Source organism: Sphaeramia orbicularis, chromosome 9 (genome assembly GCF_902148855.1).
Source record: "Sphaeramia orbicularis chromosome 9, fSphaOr1.1, whole genome shotgun sequence".
In the NCBI taxonomy this organism is placed as follows: domain Eukaryota; kingdom Metazoa; phylum Chordata; class Actinopteri; order Kurtiformes; family Apogonidae; genus Sphaeramia; species Sphaeramia orbicularis.
Genome location: NC_043965.1, coordinates 34838256 through 34854102, shown reverse-complemented (window position 1 = coordinate 34854102; position 15847 = coordinate 34838256). Strand labels below are relative to the sequence as shown.

Genomic DNA, 15847 nt, shown 5'->3' with positions numbered 1-15847 from the left:
TTTACTGTAACTTTATGTTCTTGATAAACCTGATCTGCAGTGACATGATTGAGTGTAAATCATTTGCTAGTTGTTATTAGACTGAAATTACAGTTTTCCTAAACAAAAAGTTTTTTTTTTTTGTTTTTTTTTTTTATATTATCTCCATGAAGTGAGTAAGAACTAGTATTAGAATATGATAAAAGGTGAGAAAACATTAGTTGCATTAAAATACTTTTGTTTCATAGTTTTCACAGTTTCACTTTCTGATATTGAGTTTAAAGACATGTTTCTTTGCTTCAAAAATTAAACACATGGTGTCCAAATGAGTGGACATTTTTGTAACTCCATGAAAAATAGGTTAATTTATAATAATAATAATAATAATAATAATAATAATAATAATAATAATTCAATCTCATTGTTTTTTCATCCCTAAAGAGAAATAAAAACACTCAAGAAAAATCCTTGATAAGGTTCTCGTAATTCATGCAAGAAAGGGTTAACTAACTGTTTAATATAATTAATGCAGTTAAAATAAGAATACAAATGCAATATTTTGCACCAGTAGAAGTCAAGGAAATATTAAAATAAGTATATCTTAATTCTTTTCGTTATAAAGTTAGTTGTTTGTGTGCACTCCAGTTCTCAGATTTGTGAGGGTATGACTAGACCCAGTTTTCTCAGGTCTAAAACACGGGAAAAGAAAATAATAATTACTAACTGATATTCTGATTGATGCAGATAAGCAGCAACAAAACCTGGGGCCAACTTTAGTCAGGTTTTAGTCTTGTTTATTGAGTTACCTGACTTGTGTGACACTGGCATTCCTGCAGTGTTGTTTGGTTTGAAGTGAAATCCCCTCGGGCTGAACTCTACAGCTGCATCCATCCAATGATCTGAACATGAGTTGCGCGTAAAGTTTGCGCTTCATGGAGAAGGCGGGTCCGACCCTTTCAAACATTGGAACACGCCTCTTCTGAGTGGGCAAACTGGCAACTGCTTTCTGTCAGTCGATCGACTACCATCATAAAGTTGCGGTTTGACCGAAGCTTAGACACAACTTTAATGTTCATGCGTAGCGTGCGTCATGGCGAGGTCAAAGGCGAGGGTTTACACTTGCTGCGCTCTGATTCTTCTCATCTTGGTGGCTATCATTGTGTGTATTGCTGTACTGGTGAGGCGCAAGTGTCCGGATGACACTTTCTCAAGAGCTGCAGTGGCTGCAGACTCTCAGAAATGTTCGGAGATTGGACGGTGAGTTACATTTCATAAGTGAGTGTTGATCTGGTTAGTGGGGTGGTTATGGGCGCAAGTGGATTCATCACATTACGCACAAGACGCTCCTTTCATGAGACACACTTTTATTACTACTACTACTACTACTACTACTACTACTACTACTACTACTTGCAGAAACACTTAGAAAACTTACTAAAACTCTGTATGACATTTCCAGATAATGTAATAATGTTCTTTTCTTGATGTTCCGTCTTGTAGTCGGACAGCAAATGTCTACATATGCCTTAATGCGCAAAAATGGATGACTAAATCAAGCAACTTTTTTAAATGACTTATCACTGAATTAAGAGAGGTCAGAGTTGGCTGTATTTGGTTTCCTTGAACTACGGAAATGTGTGTTTCATTGGAACAAGGAAACCGCCTAAGATTTACATAATGTCAGCTGGATGCAAACCATATAAAACTGGAAGCACTCGGAGAGCGCAGACCTCCGCCACGGCAGATCAGTGGGGCCCCGTGCCCCCACCCCACCACCGATCACCACCAAAATTTAATCATTTTTTCCTTGTGCCAGTATCAACATTTCCTGAAAATTTAATCAAAATCCGTCCTTAACTTTTTGAGTTATCTTGCTAAAAGACAGACAGACAAACAAACAAACAAACAAACCCCGATGAAAACACACAACGCAACAGCCGGTACAGACTATCAGAAAAACAAATCTACCTGACATCTATGTGTGCGCCTGATGATGTGTGGAATCATTTCAGAGACATCCTCAAACAAGGAGGCTCTGCGGTAGATGGCGCCATTGCCGCATTGTTGTGCACGTCCATCATGAACCCGCAAAGTATGGGCGTCGGAGGAGGGTCAATATTCACAGTTATGAGCAGCTCTGGTAACTGAAAAAATAGATTTCCATAATATTTCAACAGTAAAATGAACTCACCATGGTTCAACTAGAAATCATAACAGCTCAATATGTGTCCTATTTTTTTTTCCAAAGGTGAAGTGAAAATCATCAACTCCAGAGAAATTGCACCACAGGCAGTTAATCCTAACCTCTTAAAGTCGTGTGCTGCTGCCATCCAGATCACACCAGGTAATGTTTTGGCCTCATAGATCATCACATAACCTGCATACACTATATATGTTTTACCAGACTGGCATGATGCACACCTGTCTTGTTTTTCCTGCTTGGCCTGTTGTATTAGATATAAGAAAGTGAAATAGTTGAATATCTATAATTAAACCAGCTGGATTGTCTCTAAATGTATGACCATAAGTGAAATGTATTTTCATGTGTACCCAGGCTACACATTCTCTCAGTCTTTTCTTGGAAACGTAGTGTCATCCCAAGAAAGGTCAGACAACTGTGATGGTTACCTTACAGAACAGTCTTGTATACATTAAGGGGGGCCCAACCGTTACAGTGTAGTGTCTGGCAACAAGCCCTGAGTCAAGACCACACACACACACACACACACACACACACACACACACACACACACACACACACACACACACACACACACACACACACACAGTAAGAGGACAGTGCTGAAATAATTAATCTTGTTACGACATGTGCTTCTAAGCCTATTTAGGCAAACAGCAATGGGAACGTACAACCTGTATCTGATATAATGAGAACATTATTAGGGCTGAAAAGCACATGGTCATAAATATAATCTGTTAATCTACTGATGAAGATAACGCAGATTAACTGGTGCAGACGTAGCATTGAGCATAGTGTTTTGCCTTATACCCTCATCATATAGAAAAAGCTTTATACTCATATGCGACAATCATTTGCCTAGTATTAATAAAGCATTATCTGGCTGTATTTCCTTCACCCCCCAGTTTTAATACAATGATTTTATCACTTCTTTTGTCATTGCAGTCTGTGATGAGAACTGTGTTGGCACATCGTCTGGTGTCCTTTGGACCCTCTGTATAAATGTGTTGCCAAACCATTGTATTTCCTGATTTGTCCTTCCTTGACTCCTCTCCTCATGTCTCAGTCCCACAAGAGGACACACACAGAGAGAGGAGTCGAGGCAGCAGGCATTTAAAAAACAACACATCCTGGTTTTGAAGTTGTCATTTTTAACACCAGTGAAGTATGACATGTGGAACAGCTGCATCATCAGTCCAGCATTATTGTGGTATACTGTTGTATTTTATGATATGTCAGATGAGCAGTGCACTGTCCAGGAAAAAACATAGATTTTACTTTTAATTCAATAAGGATAAGAATGTAGGGATGTCAGAAATGTCATTTTTTAATTAAGAAATTTATTAGATTATATATTTGATCATCCTATATAGCTAATATGATTTCAGAATTCATTCATTTATTCATTTATTTTGAGCATTCAGCAGGATACATACAAGTTAAAAATTTCAAATTCATTCATTTATACTCAGGAGTGGGAAGAAGAAAACTTACTTAATCCCACCCCCATAGCTCATCATCAATAACTTACCACAAGGAAGTTTTAAATACTCACTCCTGTCTTTAGACTTCAAGCCAGGACAATGAACAAATAGGCCCATACCAAATTATAATAAACTCATTCAACAGTATTTACAGGGTGGGGAAGCAAAATTTACAATATTTTGAGGCAGGGATTGAAAGACAGTGTATGACTAATTAGTTTATTGAAAGTCATGAGAATTTATTTGCCACAAGAAAATTTACTGATAGAAAAAAAGAAAATGTTTTTATTCTATGTGTCCTCCTTCTTTCTCAATAACTGCCTTCACACGCTTCCTGAAACTTGTGCAAGTGTTCCACAAATATTTGGGTGACAACTTCTCCCATTCTTCTTTGATAGTATCTTCCAGACTGTCTGGTAATAGTTTTGCTCATAGTCATTCTCTTCTTTACATTATAAACAGTCTTTATGGACACTCCAACTATTTTTGAAGTCTCCTTTGGTGTGACGAGTGCATTCAGCAAATCACACACTCTTTGACGTTTGCTTTCCTGATTACTCATATGGGCAAAAGTTTCTGAAAAGGTATGGATAATAGTGTTAGGTATGATTATGACATCAATATATGTTTGGTTTCAAAACAATTGACGTAGTGCCTGCTGAGAAAAAACAACTAAATGTTCATTGTAAATTTTGCTTCCCCACCCTGTACATTATATAACCAAAATGTGTGTGAAAAATAGAAACAAAGTACGTTCATAATGCTGTTACCATGGGTAACAGCTAACCGTTAACTTATATTACAATAATTACATACCAACAACGGTAAGAAACAATACCAGAAAGGTAATGGATAACACATACCAACTAGATGAGGAACAACAAGCACACATTGACATTGTAAGACAGAAAATTGATGTAATATAAGGATTAAGACCCTCTGTCTTTATACTGTGACCAGACCATATGTTTATATAACAGTTTAAAATCTGTGGATATTCTGGTATTGCTTGTGTTGGATATCCAGACTGTCCCAAAGTTTCACTCCACATATTGACACACAAAAATGTTTACGAGTGGTTCGAAATTTAGGTAATGTGAAATCTCCAAAACCTCACAAATTATGAGTACTCTCCCGAATTGTAAAAAAAATAAATGGCATATTACTTGGTAGTAATTGGTGAATGCTTTGAGTAAGATTATTGATGTATAATATTTTACAAGATCCTGGATTTTGAATGGTTTTGACTGAATAAACAGATTATGAGTGTGTTCTAGAAATCCAACCTGCTCGTTTCTGTAATATGACTAATGGATTAATTGTGCATTGGTAACTGTTTCCCCACACTTGAACACAAAATGTGAAGTATGGGAGTACCAAGGAGTAGAATGAAGTACACAGTGCATTTTCATCAAGGTATGGTTTCACACAGATTTTTGTTTTTATGTGTCTGCCGCGGGCTTTCCATGATAATTTACTGTCTATTCTAACTCCTAAGAATTTGTTCTTATTTACATTTTTCAATTTTGACTCCTTCAATCATTATCTGTAGTTCTGAATTGGTTTTTGCTTTTCCAAACATCATTGCTTTAGTCTTATTTAAATTTAATGATAATTTATTGTCCATCCACTTTTTCAGAATAACAAACATCTTTATGTGCAAAGTTCTGCTTGTGTATATTCACCACTCTTTTCCAGTCAGATCCATATATATTAGGACAACAGTGGATGTGAGATGAAGCCATGAGGATGTAATTGAAGTATGGACTGTCAGCTGTAATTCATTTTCAGTGGCTCAACATTAATTGGACAAACTAAGATCATCTGACTGCTTCTTTGCTTAAAAACACTTTTGCAAAAAATAAACCTGTGTATCCTCACTCATACGTCCTCCATCCAGCCCCTCTCTTCGATCCTTTCCCCTCCAGGCACATTTTAGGATTTTAGACAGCCTTGAAGATGGCACACTGAGATACATTTTAAGGTCACAAAGCTGTAGGAGGATGGACGAGCCAACAGACAAGGAGACACAAATAGTGAAGTGGGAAGAGCCATCAGTCTGTAAGCTCACTATTTATCTGTCTGTCAATCAGATGCCCAGTGGATTGGGATCCCGGGGGAAATTCGAGGTTATGAAAAAGCCCACAAGCTGTATGGGAAGCTGCCATGGGCCAAGCTTTTCCAGCCGACCATTCAGATGGCCAGAGAAGGGTTCCCTGTTCCTCAGATCCAAGGACGATACATTCCATTCGTCAATGATTCCAAGGCGCTACGGTATGAAAGACACATTAAAAATAATTAGATGTTATTTGTGTGTCTTGGGTGTAACAGTAGCTTTGAAAAAGCTGCACTACAAATACCAGATGTTAAGTGTTTGTAGCAAAACAGTAAGGAGGGTTTTTAAGGGAAAAGGACGAAAAAAGAAAATAGAGAAAATCCAGGTAGTTGTGTAAACTTTGCAGTTAAGATAATGGTTTAATTAGAGGTGACATATTTCAACATGTCTATGAAAAACATTGAAAATATGTTGACTTTGGCACATTTTTTCATATTTATCTTCTTTACATTTCTCTAGTAAGATCTTTTCAGATGAGAATGGAAACTTGCTGAAAATTGGTGACATTGTGAAGTTTGAGAAACTGGCTGACACTTTGGAGATAATCGCTAATCAAGGGGCAGATGCCTTCTACAATGGAACAATAGCAAAGGATTTAATCCATGACATACAGGAGGCAGGTATTGTCCAAGGAGTTTCATCCTGCTCCTTTTTTTTCTATCTATTTTATTTCTCTGCCTGGCAGAATGATCTAATTACAAATGAGCAAATCAATGGGGTCTGTAAAGCACAGCAGTGATCACTCACAGACTCTAATGTGAGCCGCTTGGATCCATTGGAAATCTCCATTATGTAGATTTAAAATGCATTTTGCTCCTTTTTGCTTAGCAGAACCATTTTTTTTCCAATGTCTTGCTCAGGGGGAACACTCACGCTGCAGGACTTGGCATCATATAAAGCCACAGTGTCTGATGCGTGGGCTTTTCCTTTGGGAGAGTACCAGATGTATATACCCCCACCCCCTGCAGGAGGCATCATCCTCAGCCTCGTACTGAACATCATGAAAGGTTTGTGTCATACACAGACTGCAGAGCAGTCGCACACCATAATGAAGCTTGTTAGCTGTATCTCATATTTCTATGTTGAAAAGATAACTGTAAAAATAATTCTTACATTGCTTAGTATGCATATATGTTGTTTACCAAAGCATGGTGAATGTACATTAACACACAGATTAGGTGGAGTGTTTGGATGAATGTCAGCCCATCTTTGTGCTGCATATTTGTTACAGATTCGTATCCATTTTTAGACTTAAAGTTATCATAAAACAGGGAAAAGTTAAATAAATAATGTTTTTCCCTAACAGGTTATAACCTTAATTCAGCGTCTGCAACGGGGGAAGAAAAGACGCTGACCTATCACCGCTACATTGAGGCTTTCAAGTTTGTCAATGGACTGAAGAAACACATCCGTGATCCTAACTTCAGCTCAGAAAAGGTTAAAGGTTAACTCACTTTATTATTCTTGAAAATTGAAAGAGAAATTTGGTGTCTGCATTTTACCACCCTAATACATACACAGTGCCCAGCACAGAAAATATTAGTTTTACAAAATTATTGTTGAATTCTATTGAAAAAACTGGTTCATTACATTTTTTACTCTACTTCTAGAGTATAGTAAGTGCTGGTAGTGTAGTTACAAGTGCAGTTGTACTCATAACATTTATTTCTCACGGTTAAATGCACATGTTCCACCTACTTTTTAGATGTCAACCAACTGGTGTAACTTGTTCTTAGTCAACATCTATATTTCCATTGTAGTAACTGATCCTTTTCTCTTGGATTTATGCAACTCTACTAAAGTCACTGTAAAGTTCAGGAGTTACTTATATAATTACTTTTTGAGCATTTAACATTCTTAAGTTTGCATCTCCATGTGTTGCATGGATTTTCATCTAGCTTCTATTCCATAAAACAGATGCATGCAAGGTTACTTCTCCTATGTGTTCCTTTGACCTTGAAGGTTCTGGCTAATTACTTGGTTTGTTTATCTTTTTTTTTTGTCTCAATAAAATGAGGGTGAAGTACATTTCTCTGTTCATAAAGGTGAAACACTCATTCATTATATTAGACTATATATATCAAATTGAATTTGATTGACCTTAGTTCTGGAGTTGGTCCCTGGACACTACTAAGTAGCAGACCACTGTTCCTAATGGACTATGATGGGTCAAATGCAGAGAATGAATTTCCCTACAGGGACAATAAAGGTAGCTTAACCTAATGATAACAATAGTATCATGATTCAGCAATTCTTAATACAAGATAATCATATATGATAGATCATGATGTCTGAGTGATTGAAGAGGAAAAAACTGTCTGTAAAATTGAATTGCACAGTCTTAGCTCATAGCCTCTTCAACGCATACTGACTATAACATACTCATAATACCAATAATTACTGATTCTTGAAAGTCACCTTGACAGTAGAATCAGTTTAGAGCACCCACATGTTTTAATGAAATATCAGTGTTTCATAGATTACCTAAGATAGAACTTTATTGATCCCTTGGGTAGGGTCCCTCAGGGAAATTAAGGATCATCAGTGAATTGGTGACTCACTGCAAGAGGAAATTGCACAAAATATTGGTGTAGGAATTTTTTTCCCCTCACCCCTTTATATTCTGTCCATATGGATTTAGAAAGGTTAGCGACTGAAACTGAGTAAATACAGGTTGAGTTGTATCGTGTTGTTATTGTGTTGTTTGTTTATGGCTCCTGTAGTTACACAAACCTCAGTAACTCACCCTGTAAGCCCGGACTTTGTATTTACTAAAATGCTTTAATTACAATGTACTTAAACGATTTAAGTTTTATTACATTACTATAAATGTTGAGTATATTCTACTAATTTGTAGACATAGTCGAAAGTATGAAAAAGTTTAAGTTGAATGGATTTAAATCACTTAGTTTTAGTCATGACCACACCTTTTTATCTCCACATTGCATTGTGGGTATTGGGCATGTTGTTGAAACTGTGTTACTTTTATGTGCAGGGGTTCAGCAGGGTTGTGGTGTTAGTGTTCATTTTGACTTAATGTGTGTATGGCAATGTTTATTGGCCTTTTTGTGTTTGTTTTTGTATTTTTGTAGAGCTGCACCATGAGTGAGAGCCATAGGCCCAACAATGGTTTTCCTGTTCATTGTTAAAACTGTTTGTTACAAGTAATAATAGACTGAAATGCACAACTCATAATCACTCAAGATTTTGATAGAAGTATTTTAATTACGAAAAAGTGATAAGCGAAGAGAGCTCGCAAGGAGGATATAAAAAGCTATAAACAAATCTCTATGATGAACAAAACTCTAACAGGAAAACTTGAAGCATGAAACTAGACCAACATGGATAAACCTGGTTGGCAGCTTGACGTGAAACACCATGACGGAATCAGATGAACTGGCACAAGACAAAGGGAGACAGGACTAGTGATGGGACTTTTGGCTCTTTGAATGGAGCCGTTCAATCAGGAGCCGTTCACTGAAAAGAGCCGTTCAAAAGACAGGCTCTTTTATGTTTTTTGCATTATTTTGAAACACCAATGTTTTAATGACTAAATAGGCTACATGTGATGATTGACATTACATTTTAAAGGGGTTTAATTGGTGCAGCAGTAAATATTATCTTACCGTAAAAAAGAATAGTTAGTTCAAATGTGTGGGCTAAATACATGACATGAGAGGTGACATTAGGCAAATGCTGGAATTTGACAAAAAACATCTTCAAATGGCGATGCAAATTATTCGTTGACCCAGACTTGAAAGATATATATTTTTTGCAAATATTGCAAGTTGCATGCCCATCTTTTCTTTCTGAAAAGTGCATCCAAATACTACTCCTTTTTCTTTGGCTCATTACTCACAGGTGGTCACTCACTCACTCTCAAACTTTTCTCCAGTTTTGACCAGTCTTCCAGCTCCGCCTCCTCGAGTATGCTCACCTCACGCTTCGAACTGTTGTTTTTTTGCTAACTTCTTGCCATGAGACATGTGCAGTGTGCGAGCACTCTTTTTTTTCTGCTCGAACATTCTCCTCCTGCCCAATGCCTCCCCAGTGACGCTAAATTGACAGGCAATCGGACAAAAACAAAAGAAAAAAAAGAATGGTTCTTTACAAAGACTCGGTTCCCATTGTTCATTTCAAAGAGCTGTTCAAAAGATTCGATTCGTTCGTGAACGTCACATCACTGGACAGGACTATTTATACATGAGGTAGGGGAACACAGGTGACAACAATCAGGGGTGGGGCTAATCACACTGGCGGGAAAACACACAAAGGGAGAAGTCAGGGTCTGAAACACGAGGGAAGAGGTGTACAAAATAAAACAGAAAGTGCAAGACAGGACAAAATGTGAAACTCTAACTTAACATAAAGTGACTAATGAAACAAAGACAAAACACTGAAAACCAAAGACGAGACATGAAACACTAAACATTAACATAATTAACAAATCTGACGAGACATGACATTCATCTGTAATTGTTATTATTTAATGAAAATTTATATGCTTTGCCAAATTAAAAGCACTTCCCGTACTGTCAAACTATAATGTGCTAATTTCCTGCCCAATTTCTATCCACGCTACAAAATATTGAGTTGAATAATTATACAAAGCAATTTATATTGCAAAAAATTATAATCTAATTCAACTTGGAATTGAGTACAATGAACTGATGATACAGAGTCCAATGATTATACAAAGCAATTGACATTGAAATAAATTTTAAGTTAAATTAACTTGGCATTTAGTGTGTTGTACTTAAAATAGCAATTCTATTCAAACCAAGCATTCAAGTTTAAGACACTCAAGGTTTCATTACTCATTACTTAAATTTTCTAAGGCAACCGGTGTCCTCAAATTTTGTAAGTAAACTCAACTTATCGGGTCTCACAGTGTGTGTAACTGTCATATAAACACAATCCTAACTCTTCTTTTTTGGATCTTCTTTTGGTGTTAAAGTTCCCACAGAAGAAACTCATGGAGGATAACTTTGCCAACCTCATCAGGAAAATGATCAGCAGTGAGAAGACTCATGATGCCCAGTATTACAACATCACGCCCCATCTGGACAGCATAGGCACCACCCATGTGTCTGTTCTAGCTGAGGATGGATCTGCAGTTTCTGCCACTAGCAGCATCAACTACATGTCAGTATGAAGAGCTTCTCTCCACAGTGACAAACCAACCCTCAAATCTCATTGTTGGTGTGAAAAAGGGTGTTAAAAATATTCAAGACTTTAGGGAGTCAGTGTTTTCTTTAAAGGAAATGAGGAGAAATCACCAAACATCACCAGGGAAAATGAGCTGTCACAATACTTTATTAATCCCAGGGGGAAATTATTGGGTGTTACAGTTGCTCCATTGAAGTATAATAAAAAGTAGAAGGAAAGAATTATCAATACAACAGAAAAAGAAAAACAGATAAATGTATATAAAGCTCTAAATATACAAACATATATACATTCGTGGAAAAAATCATTAGACCATCAAAAGTCATCAAAAACAATGGTTATGCAATCAAGTACTAACTCCTGTGTGTATCATGTGACTAAAACAGACAGAAAAGAAAACATGGAATGCCTAAAAGCACTGTTTTTGGCAGTACTATGCCATAGCTATTGATGTAAGAACTGAAGTGATTTTGGTTATTATCAAGAAAACATGGAAAATGACTTGATATCAGCTCTGAAATTAAACTCTTATGAGCTATTTTTGTTGTTATCATTATATTTGTTCAAACAAATGTACCTTTAGTTGTACCAGGCATTAAAATTAACAAGAAATTGAAAAAAACAACAGTGGTCTAATATTTTTTCCTTGACTGTATAAAGCTCTGAATACATGTATATTCCAAATATACATATTAAAATAAAATATACATATTAAAACAGTCTATTAACCACATGGTGAATTCATGGTGATGTGGTTGTTTTTGCATTTAAAGGCATATGTTGCAGTCTCTTTGTTGCAGTTGTTTTAAAAAGTCTATGATAACATTCTTAAATATTTAGTGTATATTGGTGTTATATGTTAAGAGTTGATAGAGGTGATTGCAACTGAAATTTAAGGAGTAATCATTGTTGTGATAGCAGAGCTTAGGTCACTGTGTTCCCCTATCTATGTGTTAAAATCTCCAAACCATGGTTATGCAGATATATTACACTGGGTTACAAAAAAATTTTTTTGCAAGTTGTCTGGGTTTTTTCAACTGAATTAGGACCATTTTGCACCGCTAAATCCAAAACTGACATCTGTTTTCTCAATCAGGTCAGGTTTTTTTTGCTAATTTGATTTTGAAAAAATTGATCTTCTCACAAAATTGATTACATTTTTGTGACTTTATCAGTTGATTTTTTATATAGTTCTCACCCAAAATAGGTTTTAAGAGAAAAAAAAAAAAAATTCTAACAGGATGTATTTATTAAGTGTTACAAACTTCAGTTCCTGTAAACTGAATATTAGATATTGATAAAGGTAAGTACATGTAAACTGAACATTAAATCGTCATTGTGCAAAATTATCTTGGTCACCAAGTTTAATACCAAAATAAGATTGGTAAGCACACTTTATGAAACTTGTGACTTGATTCCTGTTAGGTACAATGGTGTATTCACCGCAGATGTAGCAAAATATGTCAGGCTTATTTTTGCAAGATCTTCTAGTTGAAGCCATTTCATTCACCTGTAATATTAAAAAAAAAACATTAATCATAAATTGGCAAAAGTAAAATCTTCAGAACTCGTTTATTGCAAGAAATATGGCAGAATTTTGTATCATAAGATGTGAAAATGCCCATAAATGTAAGCAAAAATGTTAAAAAGCCAATATGTAGCATAGTTCAGAAAGTTGACCTGATTGAGCAAAATTAATGGGATTTTTGGATTTAGCACACCAAAATTATCCTAAATCAGCTCAAAAAACTTAATAAATTTGTTGTTGACCAGTGTTATCCAAACTTTGTCCTTGTGTCTCCTTTAGCAAAGTGTAAATGTGCATCAGTGCCTATGTTTTCCTTATGATTGGTGTACAATCAGGTTATCAGTATATACAGGGAGAAAAATTCAATCCTCCCATTTGGACCAGTGGCAAAATTCTGATGTTTGTACAAGAAGAAGTGTATTCAGAGCTGGTTCATTTTTACTTTCTCTAACAGATAACTCAGTATGTATTATATTTTCACTTGTGTTTGGAGGCTGTTTTGCTTGTTATTTTTCAGCATAAAAAGTGCATGAACTCAAATCCAATCCATTCAATGCATTTATCTTACAGTTTCGGCTCAAAGGTCTTCTCTCCGAGGACTGGAGTTATCCTCAACAACCAACTGTCTGACTTCTGTTGGAGAGTTGACAACATTTATCCTGGTAACATTTTCTGTTTGTCTGAGCATCCACCGTGGCTGAAATTGAGACTTTTCACCTCACTTAAACTGACAATTGAAGAGCAGAGTGTTTTCTACAGTGTAGTACATAGACTGTAAAGACCCTTGAGGCAAATTTGTAGTATTAGCTACAGAAATAAAAGTGACTTGACAGCGAGTGTTTAGAAAAGAGCTTATGATTTTATAGTAGGACGATAAAACATTCATGTAACCCTGTTCATCAGGATCTGATATCTGCAGCTGAACAAAGTTAAACTCTCTTCACCCTTTGATGCTCTGTGGTTATTCACAGCACTGAAAGACACTCTTCACATTGCATTTTAATCGTTTTTCTTGTTCTTCTCACACTGATGAGTTTGAATTGTAATGATCTGTCCTGTCAGTCAAAAGGCTTTGTTGTGTTCACAGGGGAACAGCCTCCCTCCTCCATGTCTCCCGCTGTGCTAAAGTCTCAGACAAAGACGCTGGTGATTGGATCGACTGGTGGGAGTATGATCACGACTGGAATCGCCTCTGTATGTGTCCATGGCAATCACGTTGAGTGCCATTAAGATAAATTGCAGCAGACTAATGCCCCTCACTGTTGTCATAGCATGCACTGGAATCATCACTGTCCCTTCTGTCAGACTGCTAAATATTGTTCTCTTTCCTTTTAGACACTCATGAACCACCTCTGGTTTGGGAAGAGCCTTAAAGAGGCAATAGCTGCACCAGTTGTTTTTGTCAATTCCACAAATGCAGTGAGGTTTGAATCTCACTTTGATAAAGTAAGGTGTTAAATTCTTTACATTTACATAACACAATCTATGTTTGTTCCATCTAAGTCTTTCCTTTCTCCTTTTTTGCACATCAGAATGTAATCCAGGCTCTGAAAAATATGGGACATGATCTAGACACGGCAGGGAGATTCTTCAACGTGGTCCAAGCTGTAGAGAAGGAAGATGGCTGTATCTGTGCTGTGTCGGATGCCAGGAAACTAGGCAAAGCAGCTGGTTACTAAAAAAAAAAAAAAGAATCAATGACATGGATTTTTTTGGATGGCCTCTAGGTTACTGACACTTGTGAAGCCACGAAACCACAAAAAAAAAAAAAAAAAAGAAAAAACTGCAACAGATGGTGTTTGTCTGGCTGGAAAATCACTGAATAAGGCACTGAATACGGAGCTTCTACCAAACACTGTCACTAAAGTGTATCTGTCAAGCACATGACCTCTGAAAAAGAACGTGGAGAAGACAGTTTTTAATGGGCAGGAAGACACAGCTGCTCTTTTACTGTGACTGCATCTGACGCCTCCATTTAGACTCCATTGTTAACACTTGTATCTCTCACTTCGTTTTCTTCTTCTTTTTTCCTTCTTGCATCTTGTAAAACCGCAATGGATTTTTATGCTTGTTTTATCCTTGTACCATTTTGCCTTATTTATACATATATGAAAGCACACATTGAAATGTCTTAAATGTATATCAGCACTGTCATGAATGTATATCAGTACTGCAATTTATTTCAAAGACTTCAAAATAAATAGCAGGCTATTTGCCTCTGTAACCTAAAAACCTCTTCAGTTTGTGTTTAGATTTGTTACACACAGCTAGTATTAATGCACACAAGATTAAATATGTACAATTGTCCAATGTAGTGTGCTCCTTCTTTAAAATGCTGCATTTTTTGACACTGCACATGAAGACAAGAAAACATTTGCTTCATTGTGACCTGGAAACTGGTGTGAAGGTGAAATAGCATCTTTGTAAATAATTATTTAACTTTTGGATGAAGTAGTGAAAAGTCAACATTTATCAACATTTGCTTTAAAAAGTCTGTAATTAAAAGGAATAAACCCCGGGTTTCTCAGCAATTAGTAACATGAATAAAAACATCTGACCCATATTGCCTGAGATTAAGGCTGTAAATGTTTGAGATAAGAGCTTGAATACTGCCTAAAATCAAAGTCACATTTATCAGAAATATGCATTTATGAAAGAAAGGATATCAAAATTGTATTGATGCTTTCTCTCAATGTACTCATTTAATCTCAGAGGTTTTTTCATAAATGTATGTCCTGTCATCACTAATATTACACTAATACACAAATATTTGGCAAAACATTTTTTTTTTACATCTGTTCCATACATCCAAGTAATATTTTTGGTCACAAAGATAGATGAAGATTTGTGAAAATTCTGGTTAATGAGCACTGGTTGAGTTACAATGCAAATAGAAACAATATATCAAGAGCAGAATATAAATACTGAATTCCTGCAAAATCACAGTCAATATAATATTTATTTCCAGTAATAGTAATAGTAATACACTTAAAATGGAATAATACTGTAAGACAAAAAAACAAGCAAACGAAAAAAACAAACAAAAATAATAATTCGTTTGCAGTCTAGAAAAAGAGGCATTATTGGCCCTCAGCTGATCTGTCCCTTCAACTCAAAGTCATCGCTGCTGAACTTGAACCTCTCATGTGTGCCAGAATGTATCCTCCACAGTCTGTGTGATTTCTGTGCTGTTGTTCATGAATAATCTTTCTTTTTTTATTCTGGGGGATGGAGCAGCTGGAGCAGGATAATCAGATCAAAGCGTGACTCACACAAACAGGAAAACCATGTCCTGATTTTCTGAAGAAATAAACTGTACAATTTCTTAGAAGCATCCTGGACCCGTAGGTTGAGAATGCAGAATAGTAATG

The 15847-nt window shown here is 36.2% G+C and overlaps 1 protein-coding gene across 2 annotated transcripts; it reads left to right on the top strand.

Moving 5' to 3' along the window:
• Window positions 1-967: 967 nt before the first annotated feature.
• Window positions 968-14306, top strand: ggt5a (gamma-glutamyltransferase 5a). Of its 2 annotated transcripts, none has more exons than XM_030144078.1 (12): window positions 968-1236; window positions 1992-2119; window positions 2228-2323; window positions 5757-5937; window positions 6239-6399; window positions 6640-6789; window positions 7092-7216; window positions 10737-10924; window positions 13047-13138; window positions 13564-13670; window positions 13812-13922; window positions 14009-14306. In XM_030144078.1, exons 1-12 carry the CDS (start codon window positions 1070-1072, stop codon window positions 14153-14155), a joined length of 1653 nt encoding a protein of 550 aa, XP_029999938.1. In that variant the 5' UTR covers window positions 968-1069; the 3' UTR covers window positions 14156-14306. The 2 variants fall into 2 exon arrangements, with proteins under 2 accessions (XP_029999938.1, XP_029999937.1); XM_030144077.1 differs by having other exon boundaries at window positions 969-1236; window positions 6640-6786; window positions 7086-7216.
• Window positions 14307-15847: the final 1541 nt, after the last annotated feature.